General features: G+C 24.1%; 2 protein-coding genes across 11 annotated transcripts in view; one reads left to right on the plus strand and one right to left on the minus strand.

The window, feature by feature from the left end:
* The window catches only part of LOC117181470 (organic cation transporter protein-like), a 104,022-nt gene that overhangs the window by 17,157 nt on the left and 64,828 nt on the right, over window positions 1-22,037 (plus strand). The window lies entirely within an intron of this gene.
* LOC117181471 (DDB1- and CUL4-associated factor 12) overlaps window positions 1-22,037 on the minus strand; it is a 251,124-nt gene that overhangs the window by 11,438 nt on the left and 217,649 nt on the right. For 5 of the 10 annotated variants that reach the window (XM_033374157.1, XM_033374156.1, XM_033374155.1 and 2 more), the window contains 2 exons: window positions 10,378-10,678; window positions 5,583-5,917 (listed from right to left, as the gene is read on the minus strand). In XM_033374157.1, the coding sequence (XP_033230048.1) occupies window positions 5,583-5,917; window positions 10,378-10,672 (630 nt within the window). In that variant the 5' untranslated portion in view covers window positions 10,673-10,678. Of the gene's footprint in view, window positions 1-5,582; window positions 5,918-10,377; window positions 10,679-16,012; window positions 17,605-22,037 lie in introns of those variants that run through there. The other 5 variants (XM_033374160.1, XM_033374161.1, XM_033374162.1 and 2 more) reach the window with 4 other exon arrangements.

The following is a 22,037-nucleotide window of genomic DNA, read 5'->3' on the forward strand; positions in this document are numbered from 1 at the left end:
AGTTTCAGCTCGATATTTTATTTACAAAAAAAGTTCTCAGGTTCAAAAAAACATTCAGTGAACTGAAAAACTGTGGTCGGTAATATAGGTATTTAGCTGTGTGACATGCCCTTAAGCTTTTTTTTATTATTTGAATTTTTTAATCTGAAGTTTAAACTACTACATTTTTCGTTTAAAAATTATTTTATTTTAGTTGAGAATTCAAGTATTTGATTGAAAATTCATAAATTTCGTTGATAATTTGTCTTTTTTTAGAAAATTATTCTTCTTTGTTGAGAAATCATCTTTTCGGTGGAAAATTCCGCTATTTGGTTGAAAGACAAACTGTTTTTTTTTTAAATTATTATTTTTTTCGTTGAAAAGTCAAGTCTAGTTCGGAATTCATTTCCTTTGGTTAAAAATTCTACTCTTTGGTTAAAAATTGATTTATTTGGTTGAAGACGCAACTAGTTTGTTAAAAGTCATCGTTTTTTGTCAAAAATTCAACTAGTTAATTCAAAATTGAAGCAATTTGTTAAAAATTGATTTTTTTTTGTTAAAGATTCATTTCTTTGATTAAAAATAAAACTTTTATTTAAAAATTCGTTTCATTATTCATTAAAAATTAATTTTTTACCGAAAATTTAAATACTCCATTTTTGGTTAAAAATGTATCTTTTTTAGTTAACAATTCAACTATTGGTTTGAAAATTTATGCCTTTTGTTGATAACTCGTCTTTTTTGTTAGAAAATTATTCTTTTTATATAAAAAAACATCTTTTCGGTTGTAAATTACACTATTTGGTAAAATGTTGAATATTTTTTTTTTAATTTATTATTTTAGTTGAAACGTCATCTCTTTGGTTGCAAACTTACCTATATTGTTGTAAGTTATTTTTTAATTAATTTTTTTTAACAGAAAATGTAACTATTTCACTATTTGGTTGAAAATGTATGTATTCGGTTAAAAAATCCTCTTTTTGGTAGTTTTAAGTTTGGTTTACTTTTTTATCTACTATCTATATATTGTGTTTTTTATCTCTTTTGATTACAACATTTATTATTTCGTTGGAAATTCCACTATTTCTTAGAAAATTGTTTTATTTTTATTTATTTTTTTTTTTAATTGAGTTTTCTTAGCTAAAAATGTAAAAATGCTATTTCTTGTTATAAAATTGATCTATATGGTTAAAAGTTCACCTTTTTTGTTGAAAATTCATATTTCGATTAAAAAATCAATTTTTCCACAAAATTCGCCTTATAGCTTGAAAATTAAAAAATTGTGTTGAATTTTTTTTCCTTATTTTCTGAAGATAATAATTTTAATTGAAATTTAATTGAATTAAATTGAAATTTAAATTGAAAAAAATAATTTAATTAACAGTCAAAACAGGATACGTGTTTTGTCATTTTTTAACTTATATAGGAAATTGATTAAATAAAAAAAAGTATAAAATAATAACAGGCTTCGGGCTCACTTTAGAGATTAAAAAAAAATAGTGAAAATAGTTTTGATTTCTTTCCCCTTTTTTTCTTACTGGCCACTTAAGCTTCATTATTTTTGGTTGAAAAGTCTATTGTTTTATTAAAAAGTCGTTTTTTTGGCGAAAAAATACAACAGTTTGATTGAAATTTTGTTTCTTTCTTGACTAAAAATTTTTTTAATTAAAAATTCTACTATTTTGTTGAATATTTATCTTTTTGGTTTCATCACATATCTCTTTCTGTAGGAATTTAATTTTTTTGATGATTAAAAATGCAACCGTCTGTTTAAAAATTGATATGTTTCGGTTGAAAATTAACTTTTTTTTTATTGCAAATTCATATTTTCCGTTTCAAAATTAACATTTTTTGTAGGAAATTCATATTTTCAGCTAGATAATTTAGCAATTTGGTAGAAAATTTAAGTATTTGGTTGAAAATTGATGTATTTTGTTGAAAACTTATCTTGTTGGAAGAAAATAAATTTTTTGGTTAAAAATTCATTTTTTTAAATTAAAAATTAGTCTGTTTTAGATGAGGAATACAAAATTTTGTTAAAAATTTATCTTTGTTGGTTAAATACAACTGATTTTTATTTTTAAATAAAATCTTTTTTGTTGAAATATCAACTTATCGGTTGAATGTTGAACTACTTTCTGAAAACTTCTTTTTTATTTAGTATAAGCCTTATAATTTTAGTTGAAAGTTCGTTTTTTGTTGTTAAAAGTTATTTTTTAAACTGAAAATATAAATATTTTTTTAAACATTTAACTTATGGGTTTCGAAATAACTTTTTTGTTGACAATTCATATTTTCGAGTTTAAGTACAACTGTTTTACAGAAAAATAGTTTTTGACTTGTAAATTTCACAATTTGGTAAAAAATAAATCTATTTGTTTGAAAATTAACTTGTTTGTTTAAAAATCATAATTTTCGTTGAAAATATAATGGCTTTGGTAGAAAATTAATTGATTCAAAACTCAACTATTTAGTTAAAAAATGAACTATTTTGTTAAAAATTAATTCTCCCGAATAAAAATTATAATACACAATTTTTTACACAAAATTTATCTTTTTAGCTTAAAAATTAAGGTATGCAGTTGAAAATTCGTAGACACGAGAAAAAATTAGAATACAGATTAATCAAATAAAATTTAGATTGACATCCCATTCATTCTTCAAAATATTTCGTTGAGAATTTATGTAATTTGTTAAAAATTCGTATATTTTGCAGAAAATTCAACTATTTGGTTAAAAATTAACGAATTCTGTTAAAAATTCATATTTTTTGGCACAAGATTAATCTTCTTAGTTGCAAATTAAATTGTTTGGTAAAAAATATATCTATTTGTTTTCAATTTTGCATTTTTTGTGGAAAATAATTTTTTTATTTAAAACGCAATGTATGGTTAAAAATTAATCGATTTTCGTTGACGATTCAAACCATTTTGTTAAAAATTAATTCTCCTGAATAAAGATTATGCTAAATCATTCTTAATAAAAAAAATTATATCTTTAGTTCAGAAATTCAAGTATTTAGTTCAACATTTTAGAAACGAAAAAAAATTAGAATAAAAATTAATCAAATAAAATTTAGATTGACATCACATTCAATTTTCAAAATATTTCGTTGCAAATTTATGTAATTTGTTGAAAATTCTTAGTTTTTTGGCAGAAAATTCAACTATATGCTTAAAAATTTATGTATTTTGTTAAAAATTCATCTTTTTGGCAAAAAATTTATCTTCTTAGTGGCAAATTGAATTTTTTGGTAAAAAAAAAATATATATTTGTTTTAAATTTCGCATTTTTTGTGGAAAATAAAATTTTTTATTTAAAATTGCAAAGTATGGTTAAAAATTAATCTGTTTTCGTTGAAAATTCAAGCAATTTTGTTAAAAATTCGTCTTTTTTGGTTATATTCATTTTTTTAAAACTAAATTCTTGTGTTGTAAATATAAACTAAACATTTTTTCTTGAAAATTCGTATTTCCAAGTTGAAAATTAATTCTCCTGAATAAAGATTATACTACATCATTTTTGATAAAAAAAAATATTTTTAGCTGAAAATTCAAGTATTTAGTTTAAACATTTTTATGAAAAAAAATTAGAATACAAATTAATCAATAAAAATTTAGGCTGACATCACCTTCATTTTTCAAAATATTTTTTAAGAATGTAATTTGTTGAAAATTCGTATTTTTTTAAAAGAAAATTCAACTGTTTGGTTAAAAATCCATGTATTTCGTTAAAAATTCATCTTTTTTTGGCAGAAAATAATTCTTAGTTGAAAATTGAATTATATGGTAAAAAAAATATATATTTGTTTTAAATTTCGCATTTTTTGTGAAAAATAAAATTTTTTATTTAAAATTGCAAAGTATGGTTAAAAATTAATCTGTTTTCGTTGAAAATTCAAGCAATTTTGTTAAAAATTTGTCTTTTTTGGTTATATTCATTTTTTTAAAACTAAATTCTTGTGTTGTAAATATAAACTAAACATTTTTTATTGAAAATTCGTATTTCCAAGTTGAAAATTAATTCTCCTGAATAAAGATTATACTACATCATTTTTGATAAAAAAAAAATATTTTTAGCTGAAAATTCAAGTATTTAGTTTAAACATTTTTATGAAAAAAAATTAGAATACAAATTAATCAATAAAAATTTAGGCTGACATCACCTTCATTTTTCAAAATATTTTTTAAGAATGTAATTTGTTGAAAATTCGTATTTTTTTAAAAGAAAATTCAACTGTTTGGTTAAAAATCCATGTATTTCGTTAAAAATTCATCTTTTTTTGGCAGAAAATAATTCTTAGTTGAAAATTGAATTATATGGTAAAAAAAATATATATTTGTTTTAAATTTCGTATTTTTTGTAGGAAATAATACTTTTTGTTTAAAAATCTGTTTTGGTTATATACGTATTCAACTATTTTTTTATTTAAAAATTAAAATCTTTTGTGTTTTAAATTTCAACTATTAAACTTTTTGTTTAAAATTCGTATTTCCAAGTTGAAAATGTATATGTTTTGTGCAAAATTCGCCTCCTTGGCTTAAAAATTCAACTATTTGATTAAAAATTAACGTATTTTGTTAAAAAGTCATATTTTTGGGACAGGATTAATCTTCTTAGTTGCAAATTGAATTTTTTGGTAAAAAATATATGTATTTGTTTTAATTTTCGCATTTTTTGTAGAAAAGAAATTTTTTTAATTCAAAAATGCAATGTCTGGTTAAAAATTAATCTGTTTTAGTGGACGATTCAAGCAATTTTGTTGAAAATTCGTCTGGTTATACACGTACTCAACTATTTTTATATTTAAAAATTAAAATCTTTTGTGTTTTAAATTTCAACTATTAAATTTTTTGTTGAAAATTTGTATTTCCAGGTTGAAAATACAACTGTTTTGTGCATAATTCGTCTCTTTGGTTTGTTAAAAAGTAATGATTTTTTTTTAAAGATTCATAATTTTAGATAAAAATGTATCTCTTCCTTTGAAAACTTTACTATTTTGTTGAAAATTGATCTTTTTTAGTAGAAAATTCAACTATTTTCTTTAAGATTTATGTATTTTGTAGAAAATTAGTATTTCTACTAAAAATTAATCCTCTTAGTTTAAAATCGAACTGTTTGGTAGAAAATATATGTATTTTGTTAACAATTAATATTTTTTGGTAAGAAAATTAATTTTTCTGGTTAAAAATGTAACTGTATTCTTGAAAATAAATCCGTTTTAGTTGAGGATTGAAATAATTTTTTAAAAATTCGTATTTTTTTGTTTGTATTCAATTGCTTTTAATTTAAAATTAAAATGTTGTTGCGTTTAGATATCAATTATTACCATTTTTAGTGAAAATTCAACTGTTTCGCAGAGAATTCGTCTTTTTGGCATAAAAATTCTACAATTTGTTAGAAAATTCAACTGTTGTATCAAAAATGTTCATAATTTGTCGCGACTTCATTTTTTTTTTTGCTGAAAATTTGGTTGAAAATTCAATTAGCAGACAATTTTAAGAAAATAGTCGATTTATTGTACTTTTTTCGAAAAAGTACTAAAATAGTTGTCATAATATTTTTTTATACCTAAATATAAATAAATTAAGGGTGGTACTTACAGTAGGGTAATCAAAATTGTACAAGGCTAGAAAATTTTCAATCCCAGGATCGTTTAAAGAAGCAAATCGTATCCAAAATAATCTCTGTTCGAGATTAATGAACCAATCTAGCGTTTTTTGGTTCCTGCATAATGCAAGCCTCAAAATAAAATGAGAAATGTGGTCTCTTCTTCTCATTTCAATATCCGCAGCACTATTTGTATCAGAACCTGGGCTTTTTATCAGTCGAACGTAATACTCTAATCCTTTCTGTTTTAATCCACTCAAAAGACACTCTTTCATATCTTCGTATTTAATTTCAACTTGTTTTGAGAGGCGATCAATAATTCGGAGAACTAGGAATAGAATTTCATTATTTATAAGAAGTGGGATGAATTTTCTCAATCGGTCTAATATTAACCCTAGAAGGGCATACTGGGTGTAATATACCCATCGACTTATTTGAGCTTCAACCAAACGTACCAAATTCAAGAAAATGGAACATATGGCAACAGATTAACAAATTACATGAAAATTTATTTTTCTATGTCATTTTCACATAATTTTGATTTTTATAATTTGTATACGCAGTTTAAGATCAATAAAATTGTTTCATCATGCAAAGTACGGTGTTTCATTTTTCATTGAATTGAAGCTTTTATTTTTTAGAATAAATACCTTCCTTGAAACGAACACTATAAGACTAATTTTATTTTTGAAGTAATTTTTTAATTTTTTTCCCAAAAATGATTTTTTTAACTATTTTAAATTTAAAAAACTGTTATGAAACCTTTTTCTCCTTAAACTAGATAGATTAAACATAATTAATTAAATTTCTTGTAAAAAACTATCCAATGCCGTCGGCACCGCACATGTTTGAATACCCTTGGGTATACAACACCCAGTATGCTCTTTATGCAATTTTACGGAAGTGTGACATGAAATAAGACCAGTTTTTGGGGAAACCTTTCCACAGTAGATAATGCAGCCTACAGTGGATAATCACTAATTCAAACCAGAAATATATGCAAAATGATTAATTTTAATTTATTAACACGTATCGTTTCTTAACTAATGATTAAGTTAAACTACTTTTTTCATATATAGTTGTATTTTTCATTAATGAATAATGAATAATCCACTGCAGGGATGTGTACCCTATATATGGAATCTCAATTTGAAATTTGCAATCCATTATTCTATCAAAAGTAAAAACGAAATCTGTTTTTATGAAATACAATTTCGAAATATTAGACAGAATTATTCAAGTTTGAAATTTAATTATACATGTAACTTTTCTGAAAAAAAGTATTGAAAAATTAAAAATATATAATGCATTTTTATTCCCAGGCCAAATTTTCTCGAAACAGGGAAAATAGGATTATTTTTCACGAAAATATGGGAATAATAGATGAAGAAATTATTTTTAATAACATTTGTTTTGGTATTGTCATATTCCTAAGATTTTATTTTCAACAAAATAGTCGAACTCTCCTCCAAAAAATATTTTTCAGCCAGAAGGGAAAAAAACAATTAAATTATTGAATTTTGAAGCCATAAAAATCAATTTTCTACAAAACAGTTGAATTTTTAACCAAATATTTCGGGTTTTCTACCAAAATAACTAAATCTTAAATATAAAAAGAAAAATATGCAAATCAAAAAGAGGAATTTTCAAAGAAAGAATTCAGTTTTCTAAACAAAAAAGATTTTTCAACCAATAAGGAAAAAATTATTAAATTTTAAAGTCAAAAAGATGAAAATTTATAACAAAATTTCTAACCAAATAATTGCATCTTTCTGCCGAAATTGTTGAATCCTCAACATAAAGCAAAAACAGAATTCGCAACCAGTGACATAAAAAATCAATAAAAATATTGAATTTTAGAGCGAAAAAGATCAATTTTCTACCAAAGAGTTAATTTTTAACCAAATATTTGGATTTTTCTACCAAAATAGTTGAATCTTCAATCAACAAAGATAAATATTCAAACCAAAAAGACGAATTTTTAACAAAAAGTTACGTTTTCCACTAAAAAATAGTTCGTATTTTTTTTGTAAAAAATTTAACTATTTTGTTTAAGATTAATGTTTTTTGTAGAAAATTTGTCTTTCTAGTAAAAAATTTAAATATTTGTTTAAAAATGTATATATTTTGTTGAAAATTTGTATTTGTAATTCATTCAAAAATGTATTTTGTTGATCTTTATTGGTAGGAAACCAATTTGTTGTTAAAAGTGCAACTGTACGAATTTTTAAACGAATTTTTAACGAAAAGTTACGTTTTCCACTAAAGAAGAGTTTTCAGCCAATAAAAAAGAAAAATTCAAATAAATTATTGAATTTTAGAGACAAAAAATATCAATTATCTACAAAACATATGAATTTTCAAATTAAAGATATAAATTTTAAACAAAAACGTTTATTTTCAATCAAATACTTGAAATTTCAAATCAAATATATGAATTTTAAACAAAAAAGTTCATTGTCAACCAAATAATTGTATTTTCTACAAAAATAGTTTAATTTTAAACCCAAACGATGGATATTCAACCAAAAAATTAATTTCCTATCAAAAAAGCAATTTTTTTCAAATAGTTGAATTTTCAACTAAAAAAAAAACAATTTTTACTCGAAAATAGGATAGTTAATTTTCATTTAAAAAAATGACTTTTCCACCAAACATATGAACCTTAAAAAATTAATTTTCAACTAATTAGTTCAATATTTAACCAACCAAATTGCGGAACTTTCAAGCCAAAAATGTAATTTTTTCTACAAAAGAGTTGAATTTTCAACCCAAAAATATAAATTAAAAAAAAATAATTTTTCAAAAAAAAGGGTTCAATTTTCACCCAAATACTTAAGTTTTCAACCAAAGAGATGAATTTTCAATTTAAAAAGATGAATTTTGTACAAAAAATAATTTAGGAACTTGAAACATTAAAAGTAATTCTTTTTATAAACATATTTAATTATTCTACATTTAGTTGATAAATGATACTTATAAACAAAAAATTGTTAATTGTTTAAATTTGGGAACTTTCTATTTCGTATATTTTATAATTCGGAAATTTTCTATAATGAATTTTATTATTCAGTAATTTTCTAATTCGGGATTTTTCATATTTCTGCAATTTTGTAATTTCAGGAATTTTATTATTTAAAGTGAAAAATTCCCGAAAATAAAACCAAGAATCTAACAAACTTTTAATAACCAACAGAATATTTCTGTTGCAATTTTAAAAAAGATACAAATTTTCCTGAAAAAAATTTGATAATAATAAAAATAGAAAATACGAAAATCTCATTAAAATTTCTTAAATTTTAATTTTATTATTCACTAATTGTTCAATTCGAAAATATATCGAGTTTTTTCAATCATTGCATAAAAACAGTTTTTTTAATTCTTTAGATTGATGAACCTTTTAATTCTGAAATATTAAAAACTGTCAGTAATTTAATTATTTTTGGGAATTTTCAAAAATATCGGTGATCTTCTAATTTTAGGATATTTCTATTTAAAATACTTTTTATTTCTGTATTTTTCTGATACATTTCTTGTGAATCTTCACAATAAAAACATGAATTTTCAATCCAAAAAGACGAATTTTCTATGGAAATTTTTTATAAAAAGGTGACTTTTTGACCAAATAATTGATATTTCAAAAAAAAAAGTCGAATTTTTAACCGATAGAGCTTAATTCTGAAATAAAGATATAATAGTAGATTTTTCAATAAAAAAAATAATTGACTTTCAACGAAATGTTCGAAATTTACGCAAAAGAGGGAATTTCCGAACCAAAAATATAATATTAAACTTTTTAATTGATACATTAAGTTTTTATAAAAAAATATGACTCCTACAAAAGGACGAATCTTCTATCCAAAATTAAGAATGCTCAATAAAACATTTGAATTTTCAAAATAAGAGATGAATTTTCGAGTAAAATAATGAATTTAAATAATCAATCAAAACAAAATAGACGAATTTTTTAAGCAAATAGTTGCATTTTTAACCAGAAAGTTAAATTTTCACCGAAAAAGATACATTTTAAACGAAAAGAGGAATAAATATATTTTCAGCTAAGAAAAATTCATTTCAAACCCCAAAAAAAATAATTTTATAAAAAAATAGTTGAATTTCTACCAAAAGCAAATGGATTTTCAACTAAAATGATAAATGTTCAATTTTTAATATTGCATTCTCGACAAAATAGTTGTTTTTTTTAGAAAATAGTTAAATTTTCTACTAAAAAAGATAATTTACAAACCAAAAATGGAATATTTATATTTTCAGCTAAGAAAAATCCATTTCGAGCCCAAAAAAATAAGTTTTCTAAAAAATGGTTGAATCTTTTAAGAAATAGTTGAATTTCCAATCAAAGAAATGAATTTTCAACTAAAATGATGAATTTTGAACCAAGAAAATTATTATTATTTTAATTAGTTCAATATTTAACAAAAACAATAAAAATTCCTGACAAAGTTATTAAACTTTCACCAAAACGTTTAAATTTACAGAAAAAAAAAATTAATCAAATTGTTGAATATTCAAACCAGAAAGACAAATTGTTGTGAAAAATAAATAAAATTTAATCAATAGTTAAGACATCGTACATGTTAATAAACTAAAATGAATTATTTTACGTATATTTGACCCTTAAATTAATAATTAAGTATCTATTGTAGAGATGTTTTTCCTACATATAATTTTGCTGCGAAAAAATATTGAAAAAGTGTTTTATTATTAATGCAAATTAAACTTGATAGGACAATGGAAATAATTATAGATATAACTGTAATTTCTTCTTACCTTCAAGTCTTTGAGCACCCAATTTCTCAAATTTTTCCAACGAAATTTGACCTGTTGGAGGATCTTTGTACATTTGTAAATCGTGTGTATAAATTTTCAAAAGATCAGCATCTGCTTCATTATCCTCGAATTTACTCAAATTCATTGTCATTTCATTTAGTGACATATTTTTAAATGTTTTTGAGTCCTTTGGATATATGTTTGAATAATCTGCATTTGATTCGTTATTGTTGACTTGATCTGTCTCCATTTTTTCATTCACTGAAATGTCCCTTTCCTCAAGTATCGAATTCATTTTTACCTACAAAAATTGAACATTAAAATTTTTATTTTCCACAATAAATTAAGAAATTAATGCACAAACATTGAAATGATTTTAAAAACTTTCTAAAAAAATTTAAGAGAGAATTTAAAGAAAAAATCAGTACCCAGTGGGCACAAAATTTGGCGACGTCTTTACGACATCGTTACGACAACTTTACGACATCGTTACGACATCCTATGTCCATGTAGTTAAGGTGTCTTTACGATATCGTAAATAAGCCGTATGATTTGACGATGTCTTTACGGTATCGCAAAGACACCGAAACGACATGGACATAGGATGTCGTAAAGTTGTCGTTAAGATGTCGTAACGATGTCGTAAAGACGTCGCCAAATTTTGTGCCCAATGAGTAGTATCAAAAAATAATAATCTGAGATACCTAGGATGAGAGATTTAAATTCATAATAGATATTGAATTATTTAATTTCTAAAAACAATAAACAAATGGGCAAAAATCGTTATTTACGGTGGAAAATTGCCTCTTTTTTTTAAAACTGCTTTTAACTCTTCCAGACCTCGGACTCACTGTCATAAATTTAAATTTAAATAGTGTCATCAAATGTTGGAAGTATTAAAAATAAACTTCAATGTATTGGTAATGGTTAAACTGCGATACGCCACATGGTGACACAAATTCGAACTAGAAAGAATAGGTACGATCTTGTGGAAAAATACGAAATCGAGAACATTTTCAAAACTCTCTGATTTTTCCTTGATTCATGTTTCATTTAAAATCATTGATATTCAAATACCAGCATTTTAATCTTGTAATAATTTTAACATAGAATATTTTATAATGGAATAAAACAGTACTTCATGTACAAATTTTCAAATTTATTAATTTTTTTTAATGTCTTTTCTATTTTAAAAGATCGCTTTTTAACAAAATAATTAAATTTAATAAATACTAGTTGAATATTCAACTTAAAAAGACAAATTCTTAAAGAAAAAGTGTCATAGTTTATATCTTTCAATCAAAAAAGAATTAAATTTATACAACAAAAAAAGTATTTCGAACAAACAGTATGATTTTTCAACAAAAAATTCATTTTCCGCGAAACTGATGCATTTTTACCCAACAAAAATGAAATTTCAAACTGAAAACTATTTTCTTTTTTACCAAAAAAATCGAAGTTTTAATTAAAAAAGACCAATCTTAAAAAACTTATGTTACATTTTAACTAAATAAGCAGTATGTTCCACTAAACAGTTACATTTTCAACAAAAGAAAATGAAGAAAAATATAAATTTCAATGAAAAAAAAAATTTTACAATTTCTTCCATTTTTTACCCAAGTAGTTGAATTTTAAATTAAAAAAAAGATTAATTTTCAACAAAATTATTAAACTTTCAACCGAGCAGATAAATTTTCAACTAAAAAATTTAATCTCTAGCAAAAAAGTGATTTGTTAACAATTTGATTCGACCAAATCTTTCAAAGAAATTGGTTGAATACTCAAACAAAGAAGAATGATTTTTAGCCAAAAATTTGGATTTTAATTCAAAAAAATTAAGTTTCTTCTAAAACAGATCAAGTTTTAATCAAAAAGATAAATTTAAAAAAAAAGTTGAACTTTCGGTTAAAAAAAGATTTCATTGGAGTTTTCACGATCAAAATATGAATTTTTAAAAAGAAATAAGTTTCTATGAAAAAAAAAATTTCATCAAAGAAGACAAATTTTTATGCCAAAAATAAAATACATCTTTAAAATTGTACCTACTCTTTCTAGTTTCAGTGCTTGGCACCAGGTGACGCAATGGTCGCCCACCATTCCCAATACTTAAAATGTTATTTTTTAATCCATAAATTATCAAAATTCATTTTTATTTATCTCAGGATTCAGACTTTTTCTTTTTTGATATTTTTTTCCATTCAAACGCGAACTAAATTAATAAAACACAATAAGAAAATCCAAATATTTTTTGATGAAAGTTCATTCTTCTTGGTTGAAAAGGATACTATTAAATTTTTCGTTAAGAACTTATCATTTTTATTCAAAAAATTCATTATACGGTTCAAAATTCAACAATTTTGTGAAAATTCATACTTCTTGGTAAAAAATCGAAATGTTTTGTTGAAAATTCCTCTTTTTGGTTTGATTTAAAAAAATTCGTTGAAATTTCGTTTCTTTCTTGCCAAACATTTGTTTATTGAAAATTTTTTTCCGTAGAAATTTAATATTTTTTGGTTAAAAGTAGAACTGTCTGAATAATATTAAAAGGCTTCGGTTGAAAATGCACAATTTTTGGGGTAAAAATTCAAATATTTCGTAGAAAATTCGTATTTTCTGCTCGAATATCTAAAACTTTAGTAGAAAATTCAACTATTTAGTTGTAAATTGATGTAGTTAATTGAAAATTCATATTTTTTTGGCTAAAATGCAACTGTTGGTTTCAAATTAATCTGTTTCAGTTAAAGACTGAAGTATTTTGTTGAAAATTCATCTTTGTTAAAACGAATCATTTTTTTCTTCTTAAAATATTTTTTATTGAAATATAAATTTCTCGGTTCAATGTCGAACTACTTTCTTAAAAGTTTTTTTTTGCGTGAAGATTCACATTTTTATTTAAAAATTCGTGTTTTATTTGGTAAATTTTTTTTTTAATTGAAAATTTAACTATTTCGTTGAAAATTAGTTGTAACTAATCTTTCTTTTGGGGGGAAATTCAAATTTCTTGAAGAAAATTCGTATTTTTTGCAAAAATTCACATGTTTTGTAGAAAATTCGCATTTTCGGTAAGAATTAAACAATTTAGTAGAAAATTTAACTATTTCTTTGGAAATTTATATATTTTGTAGACAATTCTTCTTTTTTGGTAGCAATATTAATTTTTGTTTGTTAAAAATGACACTCCTTGTTTGAAAATTAATCTGTTTTAGCTAAAGATTCAAGTAATTTGTTGAAAATCTTTTTATTGAAACATAAACTTCTCGGTTCAATGTTGAAATACATTCTTCGAAATTTTTTTTGTGAAGATTTACATTTTTATTTGAAAATTCGTGTTTTATTTTATTAAACATTTTTTTAAATTAAAAATCTAACTATTTCGTTGAAAATTCACTTGAATAGTTGTAAATTATCATCTTTATTATAAATTCAAACTTTTAGTAGAAAATTCGTATTTTCGGCAGAGATTGAACAATTTGGTAGAAAATTTAACTATTTGGTTGGAAATTGATCTATTTCATGAAAATTTCGTCTTTTTTGGTAGAAATATCCATTTTTATTTGTTAAAAATGCCACTTCTTGATTGAAAATTAATATTTTTTAGTTCAGAATTCAAGTTTTTTGTTCAAAATTTATCTTTGATAATACCAACCGGTTTTTCATTTAAAAATATCATATTTTTTATTAAAATATCTACTTCTCGGTTCAATGTTGACCTACATTCTTAAAAGTTTTTTTGTGAAGATTTCAATGTTTTATTTGAAAATTCGTATTTTATTTGATTAAACATTTTTTTTTAATTGAAAATTTAAATCTTTCGTTGAAAATTCACTTAGTAGTTGTAAATTATCTTTTTTGTTACAAATTCAAATTATTTGTAGAAAATTCGTATTTTCGGCAAAAATTAAACAATTTGGTAGAAAACTTTATTCTTTTTTTTGGAAATTTATGTATTTTGTTTAAATTTTTTTTGAAAAAATATAATTTTTTATTTGCTAAAAATGCCACTGCTTGATTGAAAATTAATCTGTTTTAGTTGAGAATTCAAGTTTTTTGTTGAAAATTTATCTTTGTTAAAGCCAACTGTTTTTTCATTTAAAAATATTATATTTTTTATCAAAATATTTACTTCTCGGTTCAATATTGAACTACATTCTTAAAAGTTTTTTTTGTGAAGATTTCAATGTTTTATTTGAAAATTCGTATTTTATTTGATTAAAATTTTTTTTTTAATTAAAAATTTAACTATTTCGTTGAAAATTCACTTGAATAGTTGGAAATTATCTTTTTTGTTACAAATTCAAATTTTTTGTAGAAAATTCGTATGTTCGGCAAAAATTAAACAATTTGGTAGAAAATTTAACTATTTTGTTGGAAATTTATATATTTTGTTAAAAAAAAAATTTTTTGAATACATATAAAATTTTGTTTGCTAAAAATGCCACTGCTTGTTTGAAAATTAATCTGTTTTAATTGAGGGTTTCAGTACTTTGTTGAAAATTCATATTCGTTGGGTAAATCTGTTTTTTATATTAAATTTTAAAAAAATTTGTTCAAATAACTACTATTAAATTTTTCGTTAAAAATTCGCCTTTTTAGATTTGAAATTCCACTCTTTGTTTGAAAGTTGAAATATTTTCTTAAAATTTTTTTTTAAATTGAAGATTCATAATCATTAACAAAATATAAACTAAAACATAATTTTTAAAAATTTGGGTTTAAATTAATGCCTTTTTTAGAAAACTTGTCTTTCTAGTAAAAAATTCAACTATTTGTTTAAAAATTTATGTATTTTTTTGAAAATTTATATTTTCGAGTTAAAAAATGCAACTGTTTTGCAGAAAATTTGTCTCTTTCTGTAGATAATTAATTATTTAAATTAAAAATTCAACCAAAAATGTATTTTGTTGACCTTGATTGGTATCAAACTATTTTTTTTTTGTTAAAAATCCAATTGTACACTTGAAAATTCATATTTTTTGTTAAATTCAACTCCTAGATTGAAATTAAAATCTTTTTTTGTTTAAATGTCAAATATTACATTTTTTGTTGAAAATTAGTTTCTTCAGGTAGAAAATTCATGAATTAGATAGAAATTTCATCTTTTTTATTGAAAACTTACGTAATTTGTTAAGTTTATCTTTTTTGGTTAAAAACTTAATACTATTTAGTTGAAAATTCCACAGTTTTTTGTTAAAAGTTCATATTTTTGACTTGAAAATAAAAAATTTTGGACGTCTCTCAGCAATTTGTCAGCCACTGAGATAATTTGTAGCAAATTTTCAACCAAAAAGAATGATTTTTAAAAAAATTCAAATTTCAACCAACGTTCAACATTTATTTAACAGAATTTATATGAATATTCATTCCCTAAGTTTAAAAAATCTCAACAATATTTTTCCTGAATCTGAAAAAAAAAAATCGATCAGGGTTATTTTTAATTTCGCCATCATTTGCGGGACTACTTTCATGTTTTAAACATATTTGGAAAATATTTTCCAATTTGCCATAAGAAAAAAAACTTGAGATCGAGCACACTTGAATTGTCTTCCTATAATTTATTAAATTTCATAATTTTCGAGATTTGTAACAGAAAAGTTAAAAGACGAGTCCTTTTCTTGAAAATAGCTTAAATTTATTTTGTATCTTTATGAAGATGAAAATACATAGACTATAAAACAAAACATTTTAACTAAATGTTGCTAGCACAGCCTTCTTTTTCATAAAATACGAAAACTTAAACCTAATCTATCCTCGTAAACATTAAACTTTTGCCAAAGTAGTCAAGTACCCATTACTTAACATCGGAACTATTCTATAAACGACAAAATCAGGCAAATTAATCTTATGAAGACAGCAGATTAAATTCCTGAAAGCTCCTGCACTCGAATCAATCAAAGATCTTCGCTTCTTTGCCTGTTTAATGTGCCTCTTGAGCGTCTCAGCATAGAGCGGGAAATCTTCCTTGACACTATTTGACTCCAGTTTCAAAAGTTCTTCGTTTTTCACATAATTCAAAAGCTTGCTGATCGGCATCTCTAAAATATCGAAGACACTCAGCGTCCCAATGTTCACTCTCTTCTCCTTCATTCTGCTGATTTCGTATTCACACATCGTGATTCTTGAACAAAACGATCGGAATTCACTGTGCGGTTTCAAACTTTCCACAAAGATGTTAATTTCTGCCGGAACTTTTTTCTTGACAATCATGGCAGCCAGCAGTTCAAGAAACCCCGAAAATATATCCGAATTGATCATACGATGAATGGTTCGATTTAAATCCACCGTTTGATTAATCACACTCTCCAGAACTCCATCATCGTCATGATCATACAAGGACCAGGACATTTCAAGGATGGTAATTCCCCTCGAGTGCTGAATATTCACATCAGCTCCATGCCTCAAGAGCACTTCCGCCAGTGACGATTTGCGAGAAGCAATCATCGACGTAAGCGGGGTATGTAGTGTTCCAGATTTATAGTTGACGTGTGCTCCCCTCTCGATCAAAATTTCGAGTATCATCTCATTCCTTGCATAGAAAATTGGGGTAGCGTCACTCAAATCCAGAGCATTCACATCAGCTCCATAATCGAGGAGGAGTTTGACAATTTGCGGCCGGAAGTGTTCTATCCGCGCGGCATAATGGAGAGGAGTAAAACCCTCATAATCGTGGGAATTTACAGAAGCTCCCTTTTCCAAGAGCATCTCAGTGATTCTTACGTAATCAGCAAACTTTTCCCGTGAGCGAGGATCATAGCCTTTTATGTCTGATGCTATTACGACGGCGCAACTCAATACTGTTCCAAAAGAATCGGTGGTGCAGTTGACATCGGTGCCGTTATTTAAAAGCCATTTGACAATCTGGACCTTCTTTCCGATGACTGCTAAATGCAGGGGAGTCAGCTTTCCGTCTGATTTTACGTTGACATCCGCTCCCGATTTGATGAGTTTCTTTATAACACTCGTATTGTCCTTCCTATAGCCACCGACAATCGCTAAGTGAAGAGGAGTCCAACCGTCGCAAGTTTTCTTCCTAATGTCGGCCCCCCTCGCGCAGAGAAAATCTACCAAGCGCACATTTCCCTTCAGAGTTGCAACATGTAGGATTGTTTTTCCCTCGAAAGTTGCATTGACATCGGCTCCTGTTTTGTCTAGAATATCTCGAAGTTTTTTTATGTCCCCACTGACAGCTGCTTGCCAAAATGATCGAGTAGTAATTTGAGTCATTTTATCCTGAAATATAAATAAATTATTATTTTTTTACACCCTACGCGACTCGAAGATTAATTTTTCAACGAAGAACATCACGCCAAATGTACAGAAAATGGCTCTTGTAACCCTTGTTTAGGATTCTCCGGATATAATTATATCTAGTATCTATATGCTCAGTTTTTAGGATGAAGTGTCCTCTTTTTAGCCAATAAGAGGCTTCTTTGGTGTCATTAGTCAATGCCATATATTCTGCTTCAGTTGAGGATAGTGTAACGGTACGTTTTTTAATGATAGATTTAATGCTTTCACGATGATTCATCGTGATAAAAAGAGATATTTCGGGTTCCAATCGTGTACAAAACTACCATTTTTTTCCGATGTTTCGTAAACATTGCTGCTCACTTCTTCAGGGTCATGCAGACTCCTCTCACCGAGAGTTGAAAATAGCCCATGTGTTGAAAATGGCCATAAGGCGGCGCTAGTAGTCACTTTTTCTAGTTGTTTTGACTATTATATGTCTTTTGTCATCTTGAGTCGTTACAAACTCTTAAAAATATATCCAGAAAATAGTTTATTTATATAATTATTGTGAAAATGACACCGTGGATTTTCCTAACAATGTTTTTTTTTATCGAATCATTTCGATTAATTGTGCCGATGTTTATCGCTCCGGTGTGAAAATCAGGTTATAAAAGTGAACTCAGAGAACCCTCGAAGACCCCGAATAAAAGAGAAGCTTTTTAATAATTATGGAAGATCTGAGAAGAAATGGTTACGGTTTTATTTTCAATGAATTATTTTAAATTTTTAAGATTTTAAAATTTGGGTTAAAAGAATATGGAAGACTTTGAGACCATTTTTTTATTTTTTCAAGATTTACACATTTTTTAAGATTTGTATAGTCACTCTTAAAGAAAGAGCGTAATACACAAATTAATGAAAAATTGTTTTTCGAAGAGTTAAAATAAATCCATGTTGAGATTAAATTCTAAAAATTGAGAACAAGCAAATAAGTATTATCACCTTGTTTTTATATTAATGTAAATATAATTTTCATAAACTTCTTGAGAAAGTAAAAATAAAGATTTTTGAATATTTCAGTCGTGCAAGAAAAAAGTCTAGAAGATTTTGAAGATTTTTTTTTATTTTGTAGTATTTCATAAAGTATTATGGAAAATGCGAATATTTTCAAAAAAATTTCAAGACTTTTAGAAGTTGGCAAGGAATAAATAAATATTTGGTAAATTTTCGAAAATGTTACCCAGTTTTCAAATCTATTTAAAACGTCTTAAATTCCTGAAAATATTTTTAACTGACCTCGAATTTTTCTCAAAATGTTATAAAAATTACCTCAACATTTTCTAAATTATTTTAAAGCTCCTAAAGTTTACATTTGAAATATTTAAAAATCTAAATTTTCAAAAAGCTTGTTAAGATTAAAATTCATTTTTAAAATCTTCTATTCTACTAAATTTTTCTTCAATTTACTCGATTTTTTAATTGTTTTTATTTCATAATCTTATTAAATTGTAACATTTTACTTCGAAATCTTTTCAACTCTTTTTTTAAATTTTAGAAGATTTTTTAATGTTTAAAACCTTTTTTAATTTTCTCTTCAAGTTTATTTTTCAAAATAAAAAATAAACTTCTACAAATTATTAAAAATTTCCCTGAAATTTTTTTTTTGCATAAATTCTAAAAATTGCCTTAAAATCGTTGAAATTCTTGTTTGACAATTTTTGAAACCTTTTTAAATAATCTCTTAAAATTAATTTTTTGAAATAAAAAATTACTTTAATTTTGTCTAGGAACCTGAAAAAGTGTCTTTCATTTTCGTGAAGAAACTTGACAAAATTCTTAAAAATCTTTACAAGTTTTACTTATTTTTAAATCAGTTTACCTAAGAAATTTGTAAATACTACAAGATTAAAAATATTGTCTTAAAGTGTATTCCATATTCTTTTACCCCACATTTTGAAATCATCAAAACTTAAAATTATTCTTTTAAAAGAAAAGATAAACCATTTCTGCTGAAAATGAGAAAAATCCACCGTATCATTTTCACAATAATTATATAAAAGAATTAGAAGCTTTTGAATAATTATAAAAGATCTGACGAGAAATGTTTTCGGTATTATTTTTAAAGAATAATTTTAAGTTTAAAAAAAATTTTAATGTGGGTTAAAAGAATATGGAAGACTTTGAAACGATTTTTTTAATTTTTCAAGATTTACAAATTTTTTAGGTGAACTGCATTTTTTCAGGATGTGAAAAAAAGTTCTTAAAATTCATGGGAATTTTGAAAATAATTGTTTTATCAGGAATTTCAAGACAAAATCGATAAAAAGAAGACAAAACATTTTGAATTATTTCTTAAAATCTTAAAAAAGTGTGAAAAATTTTAAAGAAAAATTTTGCAATTTTGCCATATTACATAATTTTAGACAAAATTTGAGTAAGTTTAAGAGACATTCAAAAGTTTTGAAACGATTAAAAAATAATTAAACTTGTAAAGATTTTTACAGAATTTTGTAAAGTTTCATGAAAATGTTAGGACATTTTTCCAGGTTCCTGAGAAAAATTAAAATAATTTTTTATTTCGAAAAATTAATTCGCAGAGATCTTTTTAAAAAGATTATAGACTATTTCAAAAATAGTCAAAGAAGAATCGGAAATATTTTAAGGCAATTTTTTTTATTTTGCCACGAGAGTTAAAAAAAAGCCGTGCGGCGGCGCTAGTAGTAACTTTGTTCTACAATACCGTGCAGGGCCATGGGAAAAATAATAAAAAAATACAAAATAAATATAAAAAACCCTTTAAAATAATTTTTTTCTTCGTAGTGTAGAATTATGTAGTAAATGAGACTTATTTACTTCTTTATTATTTTGTTTAATATAGGAAAAGGCGGCATAATTGATATAATTCAAACAAAAACAAAAATTTCGTAGATATTCAGAACTTAAAAAAATAAATAGCGAATAAACAAATGAATGGAAAAAAAATTACCGAAAGTATATATAATTAGTGAATTATAAAATTTCAAATAACGACAAGATTTTTAATCGACAAAATATAATTTAGAAAACTTTATCAAATGATATCACAAGATATTTTAAATACATTAGCACCATTTTTTAATTAATATTCGGATAATACTTCAAAAATAATTACTCATTTCTTGAATTTATCCCTTAAGTCCATTAATTTGAAAAATAATACAAAAAAAACATTTTAAAGTCTAAAATAATGCATTTTTAACAAGATAGATGAATTTTTAACCAACTAGTTTAAACTTTTACCAAAAAGATTGATTTTCTTCCCAAAAAGACGATTTTTTCAGTAAAATATATAAATTTTCAATCAAATAGTTTAATTTTCAAATAAAAAAGATTAACTTTAAAAAAATAGTTAAATTTTCATCGAAGAAAGATCAGTTTTCAACCAAACATGGAACAGTTAAATTTTCACAAACAAAAAAAAGAATTTTCAATAGAAGAGATTAAATTTCAACAAAGTGGTTTTATTTTCAACCAAAAAAAATGAATTTTCAATCCAGAAGATTCATTTTGTACCAAAAAATACGATTTTTCAACCGGAAACATAATTTTTCAACTAAGAAAAACAAATTTTCCCATATATAATTGAATTTTAAGCCAAAAAAATCAATTTTTAACTAAAACAATTACTCTTTAGTCAACTAAAAATGATAAATTGTGAACCAAACATGTAATAGTTCAATTTTCAGTTGAAAAAAACAATATTCAACGAAAAAAAAACATTTTTAGATAAATAGTTACAGTTTCAAAGAAACTGGTGAATTTTCAACTAAAACTATAAACCTTCAACTGAAAAAATTGAATTTTTAACCAAAAAGATGAATTTTTTACAAAAAAAAAAAATAAATCCAAAAATTGAATAGTTACATTATTAGTTTAAAAATAGTTTTTATACAAAAAAAAAATACTGAAAGTTAATTTTTTTAGTACAAAATTTAATTTTCAGCACCAAAAAAAACAACGAATTTTCAACAAAAATAGCTCATTTTCTAACCAAAGTGATGAATTTTCAATTAAAATGATGAATCTTAAAAAAAAATTTACCAAAAGAGTTTAACTTTCAACCAAGTAGTAAAATTTTCATTCCCAAAAAGAATTATGAAAAATACGAGTGTTTAAAAAAAATGTTCACGACTTTTAGAAGTTGGGAAGGAATAAATAAATATTTGATAAATTTTTGAAAATATTAATCAGTTATCAAATATTCATCATCTTTTCAAAACGTTTTAAATTTATGAAAGTATTTTAAACTGACTCGAATTTTTCTCAAAATTGTTAAATATCATTCAAAATTTTTTTTTAAAAATTACGTTAATTTTTTTTTAATTTTTCCATAAATATTTGTATTCTCTTAAAAACTTTCGAAATTATTTTAATGTTCCTAAAATTTAAATTTG

Source organism: Belonocnema kinseyi, chromosome 10, assembly GCF_010883055.1.
Source record: "Belonocnema kinseyi isolate 2016_QV_RU_SX_M_011 chromosome 10, B_treatae_v1, whole genome shotgun sequence".
In the NCBI taxonomy this organism is placed as follows: Eukaryota; Metazoa; Arthropoda; class Insecta; order Hymenoptera; family Cynipidae; genus Belonocnema; species Belonocnema kinseyi.